General features: G+C 32.5%; 1 protein-coding gene across 3 annotated transcripts in view; it reads right to left on the bottom strand.

Annotated features, from left to right (window-relative positions):
* The window catches only part of LOC144960476 (exportin-1-like), a 28,957-nt gene that overhangs the window by 4,069 nt on the left and 2,833 nt on the right, over window positions 1-22,055 (bottom strand). For all 3 annotated transcript variants that reach the window (XM_078893591.1, XM_078893599.1, XM_078893610.1), the window contains exons 2-24: window positions 21,382-21,528; window positions 20,842-21,016; window positions 18,980-19,086; window positions 16,742-16,857; window positions 15,757-15,871; window positions 15,104-15,223; window positions 13,624-13,678; window positions 13,128-13,204; window positions 12,732-12,890; window positions 11,879-12,082; window positions 9,345-9,483; window positions 8,981-9,084; window positions 8,142-8,219; window positions 7,637-7,793; window positions 6,869-7,134; window positions 6,361-6,537; window positions 6,016-6,162; window positions 5,654-5,776; window positions 5,091-5,162; window positions 4,077-4,152; window positions 3,423-3,650; window positions 1,231-1,393; window positions 279-375 (exon numbers count right to left, since the gene is read on the bottom strand). In XM_078893591.1, the coding sequence (XP_078749717.1) occupies window positions 279-375; window positions 1,231-1,393; window positions 3,423-3,650; window positions 4,077-4,152; window positions 5,091-5,162; window positions 5,654-5,776; window positions 6,016-6,162; window positions 6,361-6,537; window positions 6,869-7,134; window positions 7,637-7,793; window positions 8,142-8,219; window positions 8,981-9,084; window positions 9,345-9,483; window positions 11,879-12,082; window positions 12,732-12,890; window positions 13,128-13,204; window positions 13,624-13,678; window positions 15,104-15,223; window positions 15,757-15,871; window positions 16,742-16,857; window positions 18,980-19,086; window positions 20,842-21,016; window positions 21,382-21,528 (3,102 nt within the window). The remainder of the gene's footprint in view (window positions 1-278; window positions 376-1,230; window positions 1,394-3,422; window positions 3,651-4,076; window positions 4,153-5,090; window positions 5,163-5,653; window positions 5,777-6,015; window positions 6,163-6,360; window positions 6,538-6,868; window positions 7,135-7,636; window positions 7,794-8,141; window positions 8,220-8,980; window positions 9,085-9,344; window positions 9,484-11,878; window positions 12,083-12,731; window positions 12,891-13,127; window positions 13,205-13,623; window positions 13,679-15,103; window positions 15,224-15,756; window positions 15,872-16,741; window positions 16,858-18,979; window positions 19,087-20,841; window positions 21,017-21,381; window positions 21,529-22,055) is intronic.

Raw genomic sequence — 22,055 nt, 5'->3', positions numbered from 1 at the left:
TCGAGAGAAAAAAATTTATATATATAAAGAACAAGGTAAATAGCATATTCTTTCAACAACAAAAAAACAAAAAAATGATGTCATTTTTATAAACAAAAAAAGAAAAAAAAAAAAAAAAAAAAAAAAAAAAAAATTTTTCAAAAGCCAAAAGACCCACTAAAAACAAACAAAAACCCCCATTTTTTTATGTGTTGAGCAGCTATTGGAAAGAATGCAGCACATACAAAAGTAAAAACCGCTCCTAAATCAATGAAGTGAAAGTTAAAATAAAAACTTACCCTGATTTGTACTAAGAAATCTCTGACGTGTTCCTTAAGAGCATTGCAGTCTTGGTTGAAACTAAACAATCCCCTGATGAAGATTGTAATTTGCTGCCTATAAAAGGAAGAAGGGAGAAAGAAAAAAATTATAAACATAACATGATTGGTTATATATCATTTTATCTGTGTGTGTGTTTGAATGAGTACCCCCCCAAAAAAACCACAACACAACCACCAGATCCTTGCCAAATGGTTACAAGAGAGCTGCCAGACCATATGGCCAATGAAACAAGATTTTGACCAAGTTTTTCACCATTAACTCAAGTTCAAGACAGAGAGACACTGTTCAAATAGACCTCATTTTTTAAATGATTTATGAAAAAAAACAAAAATCTTGTATAAGGGAAGAAAAAAAAAAACAAAAGCAGGCTTTGTTTACATGGATGGCGCCTTCAGGAGAATGAGAGACTGTTCAAAGAGACCTCATTTTTGATGATTCGTGAAGAAACATTCACCTATTAACAGCAGTAATTTGGGATACCTATTATCATTTTCATAATCAACCCCCCCCCCCCCCCCAAAGGTTTTTGTGATAATGATGATCAGTGTAAAATGCCTTTACACTCATTAATTTACTGATTGAAAAAACTTCATCTAGAACTTCTAATAAGACAAATCTAAACCTATATTGTTATTTGTTTACTTACGACAGTCTATAGAATGACTGAATGCAAATATTTGATCTTGAATTATTGATACTCTAAAATATGCTATAGAACACATAATATGTAAAACATTTATAAACATACAACAATTTCTAATTATTTATTTTTTAAAGGGAAAAAATCTAGAATTTCAGACGATAAGGAAAACAAATAAAAAAACATAAGCCACAAGCAAAATAAAACACATAAGCCACAAGCAAAAGAAAACACTCAGTAATTAAGAAATAAATTATGGTGAAACTTACTCATTCAAATGTGGAAAGGCCGTCTTCAGCAAAGATAAAAGGAACTCTTGAACATACTGAACATTTTGTGCGGCTGGCATATTAGGACTGAGAGCTGCTGTGATTTTTCCATGTTCAAGTAAATAAAACATGTACGCTAGGATTGTTGTCTGAACTGTAAGACCTATTCATGGAATTTAAAAACAAAGAATTGATAAATCAAATTCTGCAATTCAATTATCAAGATATCTTATAAATAATATACATTTAAAGCATGGTTGTTGGAAACATTGGGAGTAATACACTTGAGATAGTCGTGAATTGGAGATTACAGACCAAACTGCAATTCAAAATTAATCAACTCAAATACACACTGATAAAGTTAGTCTCATTAATATGACATGCGAAATCACATCATTGTATTTGTTAACATTTATATCAGAAGTTTCATTATCGTTTTACTGATTTGCTTTGTGCTGCTCAAAACTAAGAAACTGAAATAATTTTTAATCAGGAAATGATATGGGTTCCAAAATCTTGAGACCAGTGAGTTATCAAATCAAATAACCAACAATGATAAATTTACAGAGAGACAGACCTGCCAACCTTCCCAGGATGAAAAGTGTATTCTATGACCCTAAAAAGTGTATTTTTTAGCAAAAAAGTGTATTTTGTCTGCGTGAGTAGAAAAAAAGTGCGCACTTTACACAAATTTATATAAAAGCTAACACCAAACCCAAATCAAAATAAACTCTGATCTTCATCATTCAAGCAATCTCTAGTGATTACAAAATTATCGATTTATCAAGAAACTAAAACTCAATGACCATTTTAAAGTAGCATAAGGCTTAGAAATTGCAATATCTAAGGAAATTGCTTTCGAAACACTCAAAGAAATGACCAAAAGGCCCCAAACATGTACGAAGTATTGATGCTAGTGTCAGTGGAAGAAGTGGTGGTTGTTGTAGCGATGGTGCTTGTGGTGGTGGTGATGATGATGAAACTGTGGTGGCGGTGGTGGTAGAAGTGATGTGGTGGTGGTTGTGGCAGTGACAATGCTGTGTTGGCGGTTGTAGAAGTGGTGATGCCATGACGGTGGTGGTAAGAGATGATGATGTGGGGATGATGCTGATGTACCAAATGAACTTGTGATGGTGATATCTGCTAGCCCAATAAATCAGTTATGAGTAAGTTTTGAGATATAATATTTGAGAGAGTGGTCTTCAATTCAATACATGACATTTTGCAAAAGTGGCAAGATATTTTCCACGTATGTTATCTAATGATCCATCTCTCTCTCTCTTTTTGTCTTTTTTTTTGAGCATTCACTCCTCCTCTTCCTACTACTACTACTAACTACTATTACCACTACTACTTTTACTACTACATCCTACTAATACTATTACTTTGGTCAAATGATGGGAAATTCCTAAGTATGTAATATGCAAAGACAAGTTAAATACTTCTAAAACGGTTATGGAGAATTCATTTTGAACCAAATACTGTTCCTAAAGCTGCCCACTTTGTAATTCAAGACTCGTACAAAATAATTAAGGAAAAAAAAGATCATTATAAATTTTATCAACCAAAATAGAGTAATCTTAGTTATTATAAAGGGAAATAACCCATTTATGTTTAAGTTAAGTTGCAATACAGTTTTTAATTGAAGGCTTCAAAGTCAAAGATGTTGGTTCAATTAAATTTTCACTTAGAATTTTCTATTTAATGAATGGCAAAAGTTTAAATGTGGTCTGAGACTATTTAAAGTATAAAACAAGCTTCTATACATAATCCTATGCAAATCCTCAAAAATGTATGAGAAAAATATTGGTGAAAACCGGCATCATATAAGCAACTGAAATGATAACTATAGCATTAAATGTGATGCATCATTCATTCAGAAACACAATCAACCGTTGGTGTACGACACGACGCGTGTGTATCAATGTATCATCAATATCATTCACATCACATATCTTTTAAAAAATCGTATTAAATCCACGAAAATCGTATCCGGGTATTTGGGGTCCAAAATCTCTAAATACGATTATCGTACTGGTGGCAGGTTGGAGAGAGAGAGAGATGAGAGAGAGGAGAGGAGAGGAGGAGAGGAGAGAGAGGAGAGGAGAGGGGAGAGAGAAAAGGATGGGGGAGAGAGAGAGAGAGAGAGAGAGAGAGAGAGAGAGAGAGAGAGAGAGAGAGAGAATAATTACCCGCTGTATGAGAACTGTCAGTGATAACAGAAAACAGGTGTTGCAAAATATCTGTGAAGTAAGTCTGGTAGAAGCTTTGAGCTGTTGATTCTTCTCTGGAGATATTTTGTAAGAGTACATACAGGATATCCAAGCCTGTGTCGGCCACATTACGCATTGTATGTTTAAAGGCCCAGATGATGGAATCCAAGACAAGTTTGAACTGAGCAGGTGGAATATTCAATAATGCTGAAAAAACATTTTTTTTAAAATAGAAAATATTTTAAAAAAATAAAAGACATAAAACTTTGTATAAAGTACATCAATGGGGTAATCATATCATTTGTGATACAGTAAAAAGATCATTAAAATAATCTATTTAAATGAGTGTATTAAAAAAGCGTGAATTTTCTTCTCGGCAAGATATCAGCTATCCAAATACCAAAAAATGACATGCTAATACTTTGTTTTTTATCCCTTCCACAACTAAATGAACAGGGAAGAAGACTGGCAAAAAAAAATATTTTTCAGCAGTCTCATTTCCAAAAGCTGACCAAAAAAAAAATTGTTATTGTTATTTCAACCTAACAGAAACATGATAAATTTTAGCTCCTTAAATTCTGATGCTTTGAAATAGCTATTTGATAATCATAGAATTTTAAATTTGTTACATACCCTGGAAACTGTGAGACGTGACTGCTTGTAATAACAAGAAGAAATTTGTCCGATGCTCTGGGAATTCTTCAAAATCCTATATTTAAAAAAAAAAGAACAGAAAACAACGTTTTTTTTTGTAGGCAGTACAAATCATTTAGATGTATTTATTGAATTAATTTGATTTGACATGAAGCAAAATCTCCATTTTTAAGTTTAGTGAATAAAAACAAAACTTTTGGGAATGGAAAGCAATAAAGTAGTCTCAAACAAATGCCTTTTTCTTTAAAAGTTTCTTTTTGGTTTGCTGTTTATTGTTGTTTTGTTTTTTTTGGTTATTTGGGGGGGGGGGGGGGGGGCGTGGTTACAGCGCTTGCAACCCATATAGGTCACATTTCTGCACCAATAAAAAGGAACAAAACTGGAGAGTCAAAAAATTATGGATTTACAATAAAAGCACCCAAGAAAAAGTAAGACAAGGGGGACTGGTTTAAATAGGGGCCTGAAGCGGATTCCAAGAACCTGCTATCCACGTACTTAAGTTTGAGCTCACCTAAAAGTCACCCAGATACAAGCACAGAATCCCACCAATTGGACCACACTTGAATGTTTATAAAATATACTAAAATCTAAAATTATAACTACACAACAGAGAGATCATTTAAAATGGAAAAATATCATCTCCTGAGACTGATACTATACATTTGACTGTTTCCCTCTCAGGAAAGGACTCCGACCAGAGGCCAGGACAAAACCAAGTAATATCATTCTAAGACAAAGACAGAAAGCAACATGGAAAGGGAAATGTAGGGGGTTAGAAGAGAAGAGACAGCAATAGTGACTTCTCTGCCTACCATGGGAGGTCAACCAAGCCCCACCCATTTTTCTGAAAAGTGCTAAAGATTAAATATTCACCACTAAGAACCTACTCCAAGATAACCTAAACCAAAAACAAAATTACTCATCCTACCAAAAGAAATTAGAAAATAAAATCCTGATGACTGGATAAAATAGTAATTATGAAATCATACTTACTTTATTTATCATGGTAAGGGTGCACTCGAACACTGCATCAAATATCTGAGGGATATCTTTGGTAATGTGCAACTAGGTAAAGAGAAAAAAGAAAAAAAGGGAGGTGGGGGAGGGGGAGAGAAAAGATCATCATCAATGAAATACACTGATAAAGTAAAGATAGAATCTAGTATTTATGGCTCCATTTAAAACAATACAACTCGTAAGTGAGCCCTATGAAAATTGACAGAAACTTCTTAGACCAACCAAAGACATATGAGTTTTAAAATAAAAACGGTCTGGCCTATACTATTCTAAAAAGAAAGCAAAACCAGCAAACCTGTTGTTAGTTTTAAGAAATCAATCAATCAGTTGTAAATTACGGTAATTCTAATTCCCATTTTAATAGCACATTATACTAATTTCAAAACAAAATCAACATCGAGGTATAGCTTAAAAATTCAAAAATGTCTAAAAGTACCTCCAAAAAAAAAAAGAAGAAGAAGAAAAGTCAAAAAGGCTATTGCCTTCAATAAACCTTATTTAATATGCAAACCATAAAAGAAAATTTTCAACATCCTTACCTTTAATTTATTTACAATTGTAGCCATTGTACTAAGGACTTCAGGCTCTCTTGCTGCTGGAACATTACGCTGATAATCCAACAACACTGCTTCCAGGAGTGGATGAATAAAATTTTTAGCAACCTGAATAAAAATTTCAAAATTATCAATCACAAAGAAATGGTGAATCAAAATCAGAAGAAATAAATAAACCTAAAAACCTGGATGACCAAATTGATTGAAATGCATTGTACACCTTAGACTGACTTCTATCGAACTAGATGTAACATTTGAATACCACATAAAAGGTGAAGAACAAGTATCACAATAATAAAAAAGTAAACCACCCATGGAGTGATGTGACAACCAAGTCAATGTCTTACCATTTCAGAGTCATTGGATCTGATGACCCATCCAGAGATAAGCTTCAAAGTTTCTTTCTTTACTGTCCTCATTGATCTAATGAGAGGCTGCTTGGTCACACTTTCTCCATTTGTTGCAATCGCACTACTTATGTTTTCACTCATTACCTGTTGAGACATATATATATAATAACTGAGACACTTGAAACCTTGTTAGAGTAAAACATAGCAATTATAATAATAATAAACCTGAGAGAAAATGAATGCATTACATTTCATTGTTTTCTTAAATCAACTATTTCTTTTAAATATTATGGAGAAAACAAAACATTTAATAAACTGCAGCCCACTCAAATCAATGATTACCTTGTACACATTAAGCATGTCCAAATATATTCTTCCAAGTTGTACCACATAAGGATGACCAAGAGCTTTACAGGCCCTGACATTGGTTTTCAGGATATTAGCCAGTTGTTTGACAGCCTCAGGATCTTTTAAAACTTGGACATTCTGGGTGGCTTGATTGATAATCCCATCCCATACCTGCAATTGTCAAATGGTTACTCAATATATATATTAAAAAATTATTGTAGAAACATCAGGGAATTAATACCATTTTACTATTGGTGTAAATTGAGTTCATTGCTACTTTGTACCCGAAAGTCAAAACTCTGATGGATTACAACAATGTCTATCAAAGGCTCTCATATAAAACATTGCTTTCATACCAAAAATCATTGTAAAAGACCGTCAGTCAGGCAGGACCATTTTTATTACTTTGGATCTCTTGATAAATTTTTATAAATTCCATTAAACAACCAAAATAAATCACGAAATACAACAAAAAAAGCTTAACATTAAAACAAAAACTTACTTGATTAGGCAGAAGCATGTAACGTTCAATGAGATGATCTTGAGCAACTTGGTCAGTTTGTGCCCCAATCATAAGACCAACTGCTTCATAAAATGTATGGACCTGCTGATGCTGTAAATCACAAATGATGGTGTTTATTCCATTGAGAATCTCCTCAATGAATGGCATAACCTCTCCCACCTGAACCTGCACAAAGTGACGTCTGCATTTTTGAGCAATCTTGATAAAAGTATCACAGGCCATGTCTTGAACACCATCGTGCGTTTCTGATTCAAACAGAAAAAAAATATGTTCCATTTCAATACCAACACAAAATATATACCTACTATTAAATGTGAGTCCTTCTTAGGAGAAAATCGAAATTGTTTAGTTTTGATATAACAAAATTTTTAAGACACCATTAGTAATTTAGGTTTTATGATATGTTTTTTAAAATTCCAACAACACAAAAACATTATGCTAGAAGAGACATTTAAGTCTCACTCATTGTGCAATAAATGAATTCATATTATACCATGGAATGAAAAAGGTTTCCCTTCTTCCAGATTTTAAATATTCCATATATTTTTCAAAGTAGAAATCTGACAGACAAAATGGAAATCTGACAATATAAGCAAATGGAACAAAATATTTTATGGGAAGGGCTTTCATTTCTGAACCCCTTAGTCCGTTTAGATACAGAAATTACATCAACAAGCTTTTAACTGAACATGACTTTTAAAATTCATAACAGTTAATGTACATATAATTTGAAAAGTGAAAACTTACCATGCATGAACTCAAATAATTTATTTACAACAGTCTTCAGGAATCGCCAATGCGCTCGCAAAAATCTTGGGTACTGTCCCACAACATACATAATATTGGATGCAATAATTGCCTTGTTGTCTTTGCCACGCTTCTGTTCACACAAGCCTAACAAATCCTGTGAAAATAAAATGTCACAACTTCTTTCAAATAAGAAAACAATGGTTTTCATATATTGTTTACATAGATGATGAGATTTGATGATGTGATAAATAATAAATATATAGAAGCAATATGTATTGCTTGAATGGAAACTATCTGTTTATCATGGATAAACTGTTCATGGCTATTTTCAGCAAAGATCAAATTTAATGATTTGATTTCAAACAAAAGAGCAGAAAATATTCCCCTTTTTAAATAAAAAGCTGAGCAAAATTATTTTTTCTAACGTCTAGATTTTGAAAAAATAAAACAAACACCAAAAAAAAAAAACAACAACCCTATGTGGTTATGAGAAAGAAAATACCTTAATAACAGTGACTAGAAATCTTTTTTCATCATCTTCATGCATAGCCCCACTAATAGAGCCAATGGCCCAACAAATCTGGAGAAAGAAAGAGAAAAAAATATCAGCACATGAAGTTTTAATTTTTTGGAAAAAATCGATAGGACAAAAAAAAAGGAAGAAAAGAAAATAATTTCTGAGAAATCTTTACAAAAAAAAAAAAAATTATTGTTGTTTTGTTTTTAAGGATATTACGGCGCTTGCAACACATTGAGGTCATAACAGCACCAGTAAAAAGGAAGAAAATGGGTTAGTAAAAAGTTCTAGTATTAAAATTAAAGCACCCAAGAAAAGGTAAGACAAGGGGAATTGGTTCAAATAGGAAACAGAAGTAGATTCCAAGAGCACACTATCAAAGTACTTAGTTTGAGATCACCTAAAAGTCTCATTCAGACACAAGTACAGATCCCCACTAAGAGGAATACACTCAAATGTGTACAAATCATATATAATATGCAAATAAAATAAAATACAATGCATAACAGAGAGATGATTTACAAGGAAAAAAATATCACCTCCCAAAACTAACTATACTGTTTCCCTCCCTGCTAGGGTATCCGGCCAGTGCCAGGACAAAACCAAGTAAATTCCTCCCAAGACAAAGACAGAAAGCATGTTGGAAAGCAGATAAAGGGGGATAGAAGACACAGTAAGTGCCTCCCAGCCCACTATGGAAAAAAAATGTATGGAGTGGACATTACCATTTCTGTAATGTTAGTTTTGGTTGATTCAATGAAAATGTTAAGTAAAAAAAAAATAGTATCTAAAGCTATTTAAGGTTGTCTTATACTACTTCTTACTGTATTCAAGTTTTTCCATGACCACTCTGTGCCATTTACTTGATTATGCAGTTTTTCTGTCATGATGTTTTCAGTATCAGTGTAGTCAAGATGAGTTAAATAAACTGAAATAAGAATTTTTTTAAATATATTTTTTAATGAAATCATACAAACAGTCAAAACTACATTCACATGAGTAAAAATTCTTACATTAAATTCAAAGATACACACTTTTTAAATTTTTAAAAACTTCCTATGAACAATCAGTTGGCAATTAATGACTAGAGAACTGACCTGAACAACTTTTGATGTAGCTCATGAGGCAAGGGCAATATCAGATATTGAAAATAAATGAGTTAAAGGCCAAAGAAAGTTGCCTTCTCACCTAATGTTTCCCTCATGTTTTTATACAAATTAATGGAATCTGTGTCTTTCATAAATTCTCTAACAACCTCCCCCTGGTCATTTTCAACAACGAGAACTTCCTCTGGTTTGGCCATGCGTGAAATCATCACAAGTCGAACCTGAAATATACACAATGCAAACTGAAATTTATCAAAACCAAGTTTAAATTGACCTTGATAAACATGTTTTGTGATTTTGCAACGCTTGCTTGAGATTGTTTGTTTGTTTGTTTTTAAGTGTTTTACGGCGCTTGCAACACATTTAGGTTATATCAGCGCCAGTAAAAAGGAAGAAAATGGGTCAGAAAAAGTTCTAGAATTACAATTAGAACAACCAAGAAAAGGTGAGACAAAGGGGAATTGGTTCAAATAGGAAATAGATGTAAATTCCAAGAGCATACCATCAAAGTACCTAGTTTGAGATCACCTAAAAGTCCATCCAGACACAAGCAGAGGTCCCCACTTAGAGGAATACACTCAAATGTTTTACAAATCATATATAATACAAAGAAAACATAATACTAATACAGTGCATAACAGAGAGATGATTTACAAGGAAAAAAATATCATCTCCCAAAATCATACATTTGACTGTTTCCCTCCCAGCCAAGGCCAGGACAAACACAAGTAATCTCATTCCAAGACAAAGATAGAGAGCGAGTTGGAAAACAGATATAGGGGATAGAAGACACAGAAGCCCACTATGGGAGTTGCTTGAGATTATTTCAGTTCCAATGAACAGGAAAAAAAGTCTTTAAAAAACCCCTCTAGATTTACAATTAAAAGCATGACAGGAGGCTAGATCAAATAGGGAACAGAAGTATATTTCAATAGCAAATTATCAATATGCTTAGTTTGAGACCACCTTAAATTCCCATCCAAACACAAGTACAGGATCCTGCTAAGAAGAATATACTCAAATGTTTGTCATATTACCAAAAAAAAATAAATAAGAATAAGAGATGATTTACAGGGAAATAATAAATAATATACGCTTATTGTATCCCTCTCTGCTACTCATCCTGGCAAGAACCAAGACAAAACCAAGTTAGTAATCTCATACCAAGACAAAGACAGATAGCAATCTGAAGAAGGGAAAAAAAAGCACAGCAAGAGTGATCTCTCTGCACTTGTGATGAAAAACGATATTTTATTATCTTAGAAATAATATAATTGAAGTCCAAATTCTTAAAGTAGACTATAAAGGGCATGAAAAACACAGTCGAAAAGGGTACAGGTAGTAAGAAAAGTGTGAAAAATAGGAAGCTATTTTGCTATTTTCTCAATATGTCATTTTTCTAAGGGTATGAGTATGAGATACTGTGTCAAACGCTTCTCAGAATCTATTCAATGAAATTGTCTGAAAATTTTCAGTTATCACAGAGATAATGTATTATGTCGCCATAGAGAGATTTTTTTGATAAGATATGTGAACTTTGAGTTATAATCCAAATTATGAATTTTTAACACCAATTTTGTCATAACATTTTGATTCTCAACTTTGTAATGCTCTGATAAAAATTCCATAAGGTAAAGCCGTAAAATCTCTCTATGGTGACACAATATGTTACAATGTTGATAAGAGGGAAGAATATGGAGGTCATTCCTTCATTAGTGTTTGTGGAAGAGATTGTTATATTTTTTTAATGTCAGAACCCCCAATTAGGTCACAAAATGGGTATCAACACAGATAATTAAAAATTTTCACCAAAAATGTTGTTTTTTATCCTATAATGACAATACAGAATGATTAAAACCGCCCAATGTAGGTAATTCAATTTTTTTTAGAAAAGATCCAAACTGCCACTTAATTAAGAAGTACTTTTGCAATTGTGTGTCTTCATGAAGGTCGAATTATGAGTATCAAAAAATAATGCTGTTTTGTGGAAAAAGGCTATGCTCGCATTATGTAGTCACATCTTTTATAAAATACAGTCACATGGTCTTTTCCTATATAATTCAAAAATAGATTTTAAGCATTTACTAAAATTATACTTTGGCAGAAATAAGTTTAAAACAAGAACTTGGGCAGGAAATTACACAACTTTATAGTTTACCTTTGAAAGAACAGGATTATACAATTGCCGTCTTGCAGGGACATCTTGGTTATTTGTGCGTAATGAAAAGATGATGGATGGAGATGAATCTGTAAAAGGGTTTTCTCTATACAACTCAGACGATAATGAGCTCCAATACTCTAAACAATGATTAAAACCGCCCAATGTAGGTAATTCAATTTTTTTTAGAAAAGATCCAAACTGCCACTTAATTAAGAAGTACTTTTGCAATTGTGTGTCTTCATGAAGGTCGAATTATGAGTATCAAAAAATAATGCTGTTTTGTGGAAAAAGGCTATGCTCGCATTATGTAGTCACATCTTTTATAAAATACAGTCACATGGTCTTTTCCTATATAATTCAAAAATAGATTTTAAGCATTTACTAAAATTATACTTTGGCAGAAATAAGTTTAAAACAAGAACTTGGGCAGGAAATTACACAACTTTATAGTTTACCTTTGAAAGAACAGGATTATACAATTGCCGTCTTGCAGGGACATCTTGGTTATTTGTGCGTAATGAAAAGATGATGGATGGAGATGAATCTGTAAAAGGGTTTTCTCTATACAACTCAGACGATAATGAGCTCCAATACTCTAAACAAATTTTGAAGATTTCTACTTCTTCCACATTTGAGATGAGTATCAGGTAATGAAGAGCCTGAAGGAGAAAGAAAAAAAGTTGACTTAAATGAGAGCGTTTTAACAAAATAAAACAAGCACATGAATAAACAGTGAAGAAAAATAGAAAAATATATCCATATATAAATCAAACAAGATTAACACATACATTCACATGATTGTAGACAGATCAAACATAAATTTCAACATTTCCCATAATTATTCTGACAGTTTCCCAATTTCAATGTATTACCTTCTGTGCAGCATCATTAGAAGGCTTCACCTAAACTTTCCAGGAAGGAATATAGATAAACCATCAACCAAAGATCTGATGCCAACAGGAATCACCTTTGTTGTCCAAAGCTGTCAATGATCACACATTGTATTTGATTGGGCTTGATGGTATGGGCTACATTTTGTATCATCAATGACGTCTGATATTCTCCAATCCGTTTTGTTTTTGGAAACGATGAGTCAAAAATTTAGCTTGCTATCTTTAGAAAATAGAATTACGCTCTTGTACAACATAAAAGACCATCTTTTGAGAATGGCTCATAAGCACCAGTCATTACTAGTGGGTACTCATTAAACAGCTTTGTAGATATAATTAACAAGACATTGTCATTTACCTGACCAGAATTTAAAAGAAAAAAAATGAAAGAGCTGATTATGCCTATGACTTAACTTACCTCCATTAATAAAGGATGCAGCTCCGTCTTTTTTTCTACAAGCTGAGCATGTTCCTTCAAATATGTACACAAGAAGAGACTAAGATTCTGAATGAAATTTTGCTCATCATCAGTACCACCTTGGTAAGCTTCTTTAATATTTGTTTCCACAGGAAGCATCTAAAATAAAAGAGAATTTGACATTTAAATTTATCGTTACAAAATTTTGGAAAAATTTTCATTGCAAGAAGTAAAATTTGATTGATCTGACAGCACATGATATTTATCAAGTACTTTTAATATTTTGATTTCAGAAATACTAGCCAAAAACAAATGAAATCAAAATTGTGATTAATCACTGATTGAAAACAGATTTTCCATAAAATATATGTCCTTGACAGCCGAAACCATACATACCTGTTTCAGCTGATTTAAACCTAAAGTGAAGAGTTGCAAGAACTGTTCGTCATAAGTCTGAGATGCTTGAACACCAGCTGTAAATAGGAAAAAGATAAAGAGCCATAATAAAAGACTTTTTTTTTTCTTAAACAAGGGTAAAATAAAAATGAATTGCTGAAAATGACCTTAACCTAGTTCTGAATCATTGTGCTAAACAAGTAAACAAGGAGAAATTAACACTGTTACATCTCTGTTACTACTGATTTAATGGGGCATCAAGCAGAGCTGGGTCTTTGTCAGACATTGGCAATCATGACTCTCCAATCCTACCCCCCCCCACCTCCCCCTTCTATTCGTTTCAGAAAGTCGAAAGCATTATAATAGCTTACAGTATATCAATGTTGAAAATTATGCTAGCTCTTCCATGAAAATGAGTTAAAAGTATCGTAACCTGTATCTGATTGTTTTTGTGAGTTAATAATTAAGATCAATATAACAATCAAAAGAGATTTACCAATTTCAGTGAGACATTTCATTGTTACATTCCGGAACATTGGGACATTGAGGAACTGAAAAAAAAAATTAAATAATTTTTAAATCGTCATCAACTCTTTTAAAAAATGAACTATTATTGATTGGTGATTGCATGTTTAAATCAATAAATTCAGTTTCAAACAACTAAAGATGACAATTCATTCATTCATAGTAACAACTACAACTCTGAACACAGATCTTCATAAGGGTCGCTTCAATTTAAACAAATCAATATTTATTTGGGAATTCACTGGGATTTTTTAATAAAGGTTTTCCCTCAGATTAGATTTCTAAAAATCAATTTAAGTGTTGAGATCCCATAAAAGAGGTGATATAAAAAAAGTATTGTATAGTCTGAATCAATCATCGAGTTAATAAGTGCACCTGGGACTGGAGACAACTGAGGTTTCGTTGAATCCAAGGTTTTGCTTTTGACATTACAATGGATATACTTTTAAGGTACTTAGTAAAAATAATGGGATTACCCTTCTTGCCACTTTGTTGTTTAGTTAATCATGTCATCATATTTTTTTTTTTTTAATGTTACTTTGTACTGTAAGGAACAAAGAAAAATAAAGCTTTTCCTTTTTGTGGATGCTATTGTATAAAAATCAATTAAAATTTAGACGAAAAAGACAAGTTAGTCCAATGAGTGTAAGAGCAAAGAAATCGTCTGAAGATTAAAATCACCAAGACATGCCAGTGCTTGCAATAAACTCACACAATGCCCCACCATTGTGCTCTGATTGTTAGTGTATTCAATGTGAAAACGGCCAACTAGACAATAACAGTTAGAAATAAAGCTCACTGATTTCAGAAAGCAATGCCAGACTTTCCTTTTATTAATTTTTTAAACGCTAGTCTTTTTTATCCACTCTCCTTGCGGTTTTGATTACTTTCTTGTAGCCATGTTGTGAGGCTATGAACCTCATTGGGAGCAAGGTGGCTTTAGAGTGTCAATTAGAGAGAGAAAAAACCCCAAAAAAACCCGGGAATTTAGAGAGTTTCCATTGATTAAGTCACTTAATACGAGGTGCACTGTATTATGATAATAGATTTCTTTAAATAGAAGGTGGACAAAAAAAACCCCAACAAAATCCAATGACCAGTGCTCTGTTTAGGAAAGTGATCTGCACAGATTACATCCATGATTAAATGTACCACTATGGATCAGCATTTGTCTGGCTCATATTGATATAGTCCTGAACCTTCACAGCACCCTTTAGAATCAAAACTTAAGAAATTGAAAACTATTTCAGTGTTATGCCCTATGATATCTAAGGGACGGACTGAAAATAAAAGCTTTTATATGTAAAATTAGAATATGTTTAATCAGGACATGGACAAGTGTTTGGCTCTAATTTAAATAAAAAAACAAATAAAGGAGAAAGAAAACATCCCCCCCCCCCCCCCCCCCACTAAACAAACCAAAAAATAAGAACAAAATTGAAGAAACATACCTTGTAAATGAGAGTGGTGATAAGCTTTGTTTCAAAGATATAACCAAGAGGAATCCAATTCAAAAAGCGAAGAAGTGTTTCCAATGTAGCACCAACAAGGGGAGCATTCTGACTGTTGTCCTGGGGAAAATAATATATCAAAGAGATAAATAAAATAATTATGACTTTATTCATTACTACCTGAAATTTAACTTATCATAAACTTGTTCGTATGTAAAAAATAAAACAAAAAGGTAACTCATGATCATAATATAAGACTTTGTAATATCAAGTCCAAAAATATTTCATATTTCCATCCAATAATCAGTATGCCCAACCTCACGATAGAGAAAATAAGACCAACCCTTTTTATTGGATTTTGATCAAATATCAATTTTCACTGTATTGTGCATTATGTAAATATAGGAAATGAGCTAAATGTATATATGGAGACACACACATTTATATAAATATCAATTTCACAACACAACCTGTTCTGAGCTTTAAATCTCTTAATTTAAAAAGCTCTGACACATTTTAATTTCTCAATTTCACCATGATTGAAGATTTAATAAACTTATTAGATTTTCCTTTCAAATGAACTCAAGAGAGTTAAGGGTATAAAATGAAAATTCTTAAAATTAAATTAAAATAAAAAATTAATACAAACTTACCGTGACATACTGGCAAAGCTGAAAAATTTGAGAAAATTCACTGCACATAGTATCTTTCAAGTGTTTTGCTTTTGTTTGGGTCATTTGGCCACTGGAGAAGTCAAAAACTTCCTCACTGAAATTAAAAATCAAATACACACATAAGTATCTTGACCACACAAAATACAATTATTATTTTTTAAAATTAGAAATGATATTAAAAGAAGATATTAGATTTTTCAAAGATTTGATATTATTTGTTGTTAATAAACTTGTTTGAGCTGTGCTCGAACTTTTCCTAGACCCAGTGGTAGCAAGCGATAATTGACACTAAAACTGCAGCATTTGGGGCCCATCCAAACAGCAGCTCCCTTTTCCAAATTTGTCATAGATTACCTGTCCTATCCAAACAGCATCTCATCCACATTTGTCATAGATTAATTGTCATATGTAAACAGCATCTCATCCAAATTTGGTATTGATAAAATGTCCTATACAAACAGCATCTCACCCAAATTTGTCATAGATTCATTGAAAACAGGCCACATTTTAAAACCTAACCATGTCCAACCATCCCTATATCTCCCATGAAAGAGGAAATTTTGTTTGCTTTTGCACTGTCAGTGTGTATTTGTCCATGTCGCTCACGTTAATCAATGTTCTGTAGCACAAAAGAATGTTATCAATTATTGACAAACGTTTATATGAGATGCTGGTCTGTTACAAAATACAAATACAAACCAACCACAAGCAACAAAATAAAGAAAAGATATGAGAATTCATATTAGATTTCCAAGATAAAATCTGATAGATAAAAACACAGGTATTCCATCCTTAATCTTATGAATTATCACTTTAGAACAAAAAAAAAAAGGATTATAAAGATATATATTCAAAAAACTGTATTAGAAGAAGGATGAAGTCTCCCCTTCAGCAAGAAATCTAAAAATAAATTTATTCCACTATAATGCAAGTTGCCATCAGGTGTCAGAAATATCATTATTACCTGAGCAGCTTCATTATGGCCATGTTGTTTTGACAGAGAGATTCATTCGTTTTACTGGCACCGATGATATCACTAATGAAGGTAGGCCAATTACGTGGCCATTCATACTTCAAAATCTAAAGAGGGGGAGAAAATGAAACAATAATATAAAATAACACGAAAGAAACAAATATTTAGCTAGAAATTTTTTAAACATTACTGTCAGCCATAGGTTCAGAGGTGCAATAAGTACCTTAAAATTGAACGCAATTTTTCATCACATACTAACAATAATTACTCCTGACTCCTGGCATGGACATTTCATTCAGTTGAAATATTGATATGCCACAATTTTTCTTTAGAAGGGCAACGACTTTGTTAAAACTTTGAAAAGCTAGTGAGTATAATATATGGGGAGAATGTTGGTAAGAACCAAAAAAATTCAGACTATAAAACAAAATTTACAACCTGAGAAACTACAATATTTAGATTGCAAAATTCTCTTTTGCAATCATTGACATTCGTATATTTGTAAAAACTTAATCATTTCTTTCATTCACAATTTTGCCATCCAGGATTTAACTTTTCAATGTTTTTTTTTTAAAAATGCAATGAATCTTCGACTATTTTTTTTTTTTTTTTTACGGACCATAGGTGCAAATTTATGACAGAAACATCTAATACAGGACTTATTTTTGACTAAGACCTTGTACTTTTACGCGAGCACAGCCACTGACCACTATCTGAGCGTTGAACCCCAGTAAAAAGACATTTAGTTCCTAGACTTGACTTTAATACAGTAGACTCCGGATAAGACGTTGCCCAGGGGAACAGGGGAAATAACCAACTTAACGAAAATCAACTTAACTGGAGTGTAGAAGGGGAGTAGTTGTAGACTTGACTTGAATTCTTGATAAAATTTATATCAATTAAGAGGGCCATTATATAGGATGGCCTGGGATTAGAACAAAAAAAATAAAATCTTGAACTTGAACTTGCGGCAATGTAAAATTTGAGATGGAGAAAGCAAAGTTATTCGATACTGCTTATGTTATTTAAACACGGACGTCAGGCAAAGCGCCTACATCACATCGATGTGCGCCAATCGTTCGCGGATATTCTTAACCACTGAAAATTCTTACTGGCTTTTTTAACCAATGGAAATACTTGTTTATTTGTGATTTTATTGTGGTCATGAGTGATGAGAACACCGACTTAAGCGAAATCGACTTATGTGGAGTTTTTTTTTTTTTACTATTGTTATATAGGAAGAAGGGAGAGGGACCAAGAAAAAAAAAATCGATTTGGGTAAAAATCAACTTAGGCAACGTCGACGTATCCGGAGTGCACTGTAATGTGTTACTGTATCAAAGAAGTATTGACACACACACACAGTGAGATTTTGGTCTAGCTTCTTACAGGCACCTAAGTCTAAGAGATGAGAGGTCGATAGAGAGCAATTGAAGAGCCTACTAGTGTTAAAATTAATTAAGTCACAGAAAGTTAGTTTTTTAAAAATGGAGGTTAACATTCGGATTAGGCTATATAAACATTCGGATTAGGCTATATAGAGTATACAAAAAATTAAATGTGTAGTATTGAGATAGGGGATTTAGATTAAGATTATCAAGAACAAAATTGGTGAGCGAACCAAGGCGATTATACTTAAAAGTTTATCATTGTTGTGCTAAAAATTAGAAAAATGTGACAGAAGTACTTTTAGTATTGAGGTCTTAAATTTATCCTTGTAGCAAGCCTGAAACCATCTTGAAAACCCATCAGACACCACCCAAATGGCTACACAAATAGTCACATAAAAAAAAAAACAATCAACAACCCTAACAGTGACAAAATACATATTGGAGAGATAATCTATAAAGAAAAATAAAATGTCCCTCACAAAAAAAAAATATCAACAAATCGACCTATTTCCTTCTCCGTTAACACTTCTGGACAAGACACAAAGGCATAAAGAAAGGACAAATGATATAGGAAGATAGAAGAGATTGCAAAGCTGTGACTGGTGAAGAATCCATTTACTCAAAGGGAGTCAATTTTCTCCCATCCTTCTGGGAATTTCATCCACCACAGCAATGTCTTGGTGAAAGTGTTGAAGTCTACGTTTAAGAGTTTCAAAACAATGAAACTAGGGGGAGGGAGGAAGTGATTTAAGGAGAAAGGAGTTGAATTCTTATTCCTCCATTTTAATACTCTGAATAGCAGAAAAATCTGACCACTGACTATATAAAAAATACATACCTGAACCAAAATCATATTGAGCTTTCCTAAATACACTTTCTCATTTTCTAACACAGTTGAATCAGATGAAGTTTTGATGATCAATCCAACAATGTATTTTTTGATACCTGAAAATTTTAAAAGCCATAAGGCATTAGACAAACATATCACTTTCATTTTAAAATATTATATATATCTATCAAAAAAAGAAATTTATTTCCATATTTACAATGAAATCTGTATATAGTCAATACTCAGTCAACTTCTACTTACCAACATCTCTTGTTGGTCTAAAATTTTCTGTTTTTTATCTAAAAGTGTGTTCCATTGATGATGGATAAAGTCAACTTCAGGGTTGTCAATTCAAGAGGCAAAAATTTACTGAACTTTTACACGAACACAGCCACTGAGCGTTGAAGCCCAGTAAAAAGACATTTAGTTCCTAGTTGCTTACCATTCTTCAGGATTGGAAAAATATACTGAGGTTTTATAACACACTAAATTCAGTCAATATACTGAAAATCGGCAATCTTGCAACTTTACTTAAAGTCAACCGATCTTTCTGGTCCGGCTTTATCAGTAATCCACTTTATTTATAAACTGTCAGTTTAAATTGCAGATTGCCTACATGAAAATTTGAAATTTCGTAATTTTTAGGAGATAAAAATTGTTGTCTTGATATTTAACTTATAAATCAACAATTTACTTTCAGGATTAAATAACACTTTTAAATCATTTAAATTATGTACTAGTCTGGCATCAAATTTAATTTTCAATAGGTTTTAATGAATTAGAGAAGCTCATAAAGTTCTGAAATTGGAGCCAAAATTTTGTAATTCAACGAATTTTTTGTAATAGAAGGCAGGTCTGATATTGTTACAGAATTATTAGAATTGATGAGGTGTGGTTCAATTTGGACATTTATAAACCCCTGAGTAAAACTAACATTTTTTAAAACAGAAGTTTTCCCCTAAAATTCAGTTTAAATATCGAAATCTAGAGGAAAAATTCTATATTTTATAGACCTGTAGATGAGCTGTATAAAAATTGACTCTAGACTGAAACTGAAACTCACGGATACTCTTTGTATCAGAAAAATCCAAAGAATCGAGATGAATAGTAAACAGCAAGCTCACTTGAGCAAAACAATGGCAGAAAACTAATTTACTTGGGATTCAATTAGGCTACTTACAATTGTTTCTTATAATTAGGTACCCAATCAGTGAAGAAACGGTCAACCAGTTTGTTTACAACGTGAGGCAATCGAGCTGCTTGTAGCAATCATATAACTTTCGATTTGAAGGTGTCTTCATAACGCACTTGTGGCTTTCGCATTAAACTTTTTCATACTTTTAGGTTCCACCAAGTAAATGTGGTCAAATTTGGCTGAGACGAAACAGTGAAATTTATCGCTCGGCGACTCAGTTAAAATTGGCTACCATTGGGATCACGACAGGATTGGAAAGTAAAAAGATAATTTCATGAAGGCTGTGTGAAAATACACTGGGATGTGTAGAGACACGGTAATTCTAAGAAGCGTCGCTTAGCCTTGGCAATATATCCGTCGTAAATATAAACAGCCCTTGAGCTATGCGTAGCGCAGTGGAACATTCCTAATTACTTCACAGTCATTCGACTATGATTCATGAATTCTTTATACCTTCCTTTCCTTTTTTAAAATATTTGAATTTGACGAATTGACTGATTTCAGTTGACTGAGAATTTACAGGTCTAATTTTACCAAATTTACCACTCAAAAATTTGTTCCAAATCAAAGGTCTGAATTAGATCACAAAATTTAATGTGATAAAATACTTTGTCATAAATTATTATAGACATATATAGACAACTGAAGCTGCAAGACGTAAAATATTCTAAATTACCTTCACATTGTGTCCTTGGTAAAACCTTCCACCTTGTTTTGATGACATTTTCTAAAATTTGAAGAGCATAATATTTAGTCTGTTGGTTGGTGGAATACTCTAGAATTGTGTCTACTCTTGTCCAGGCATCTGGATGCTCCTTCAGAGTAGTCAGGACTTCCTGAGCCATTCGTTGCTAGGAGGAAAAGATATTCGATTTCAAATCAATTGGAAAGTGGAAATTTCATTTTAAAATCAAAACACAAATACTATTCTATTATAATTGGACAGATTTAACAAAAACCTGATGATGTTTGAACCTGAAATTCAAACAAATAAAGCACTTTATGGAGAACGTGAGAACTGAATGCTTAAAACATTGTAAATTGTATTCATTTATAAATTTTCTGAATCTCTTTTCATAAATATCAATTTCAAATTGTGAATTCTTAAAATCGGCCCGCAAAAGATAAAACTGATTTAACAAAAAAGAAACCAAAAAAAACAACACAAAAACTATACATTTTATAAATATAAAATAGTCAAATAACAAATACAAACCTGCTGCCCATTTGATGTGTACATGCATGATACTATATTGTCAAGCAATGGTATGTCAAGCTTCTGATTAAAGTCAAGAAGTTTTTGAGCTTCATCTGTTAAAGTTCCCATGGTTATAGTTATGATTCCACCATGAATTGAAGAAATCTATTTTTTTTTTAAATGGAAAACAAAAAAATTATTGATACAAAAGCAGAGACAAATTACTCATATTCATCACAAATCATTAATTTTAATTGAGACACAGACCTCTTGTATTTTAAAAGATTAAAAGTAAAAAGCAGTACTACATTACTTTGCCTTAACTTTTTTATGATGATAAGAATGAGATAAGTAGTAGTTCAGTAAGTTAAAAAATACAAAATGACAATCTCCTCTCATGCACAATAGTTACTTATAGATACTTATAGTAGGTTTCCGATACAGGACCCTTTAAGGCTCCTCTTCACCGGACTCAATCATCTTTGACTGCATTTCTGCCCCATAATTTAATTTTGGCTTTGAAGTTGTCATATAACATTTCCTAGTCTGATCTCTTAGGGCAAATTAATTTTTTCTGGTAAATTTTCAGTGGGTGACCTCTATTCCCTGTTCTTGGAACAACATCACTTGACATCTTAATAAATCCACCTGTTTCTTTGTCATAATATATTCCCATCAGTATTTTGTAAGTT

This window comes from Berghia stephanieae, chromosome 1 (genome assembly GCF_034508935.2).
Source record: "Berghia stephanieae isolate SIO BIC M18660-M18661 chromosome 1, UCSD_Bste_1.3, whole genome shotgun sequence".
Taxonomy (NCBI): Eukaryota; Metazoa; Mollusca; class Gastropoda; order Nudibranchia; family Aeolidiidae; genus Berghia; species Berghia stephanieae.
Note: the sequence above shows the minus strand (reverse complement) of the source record. Positions and strands in the feature narration are given on the sequence as shown.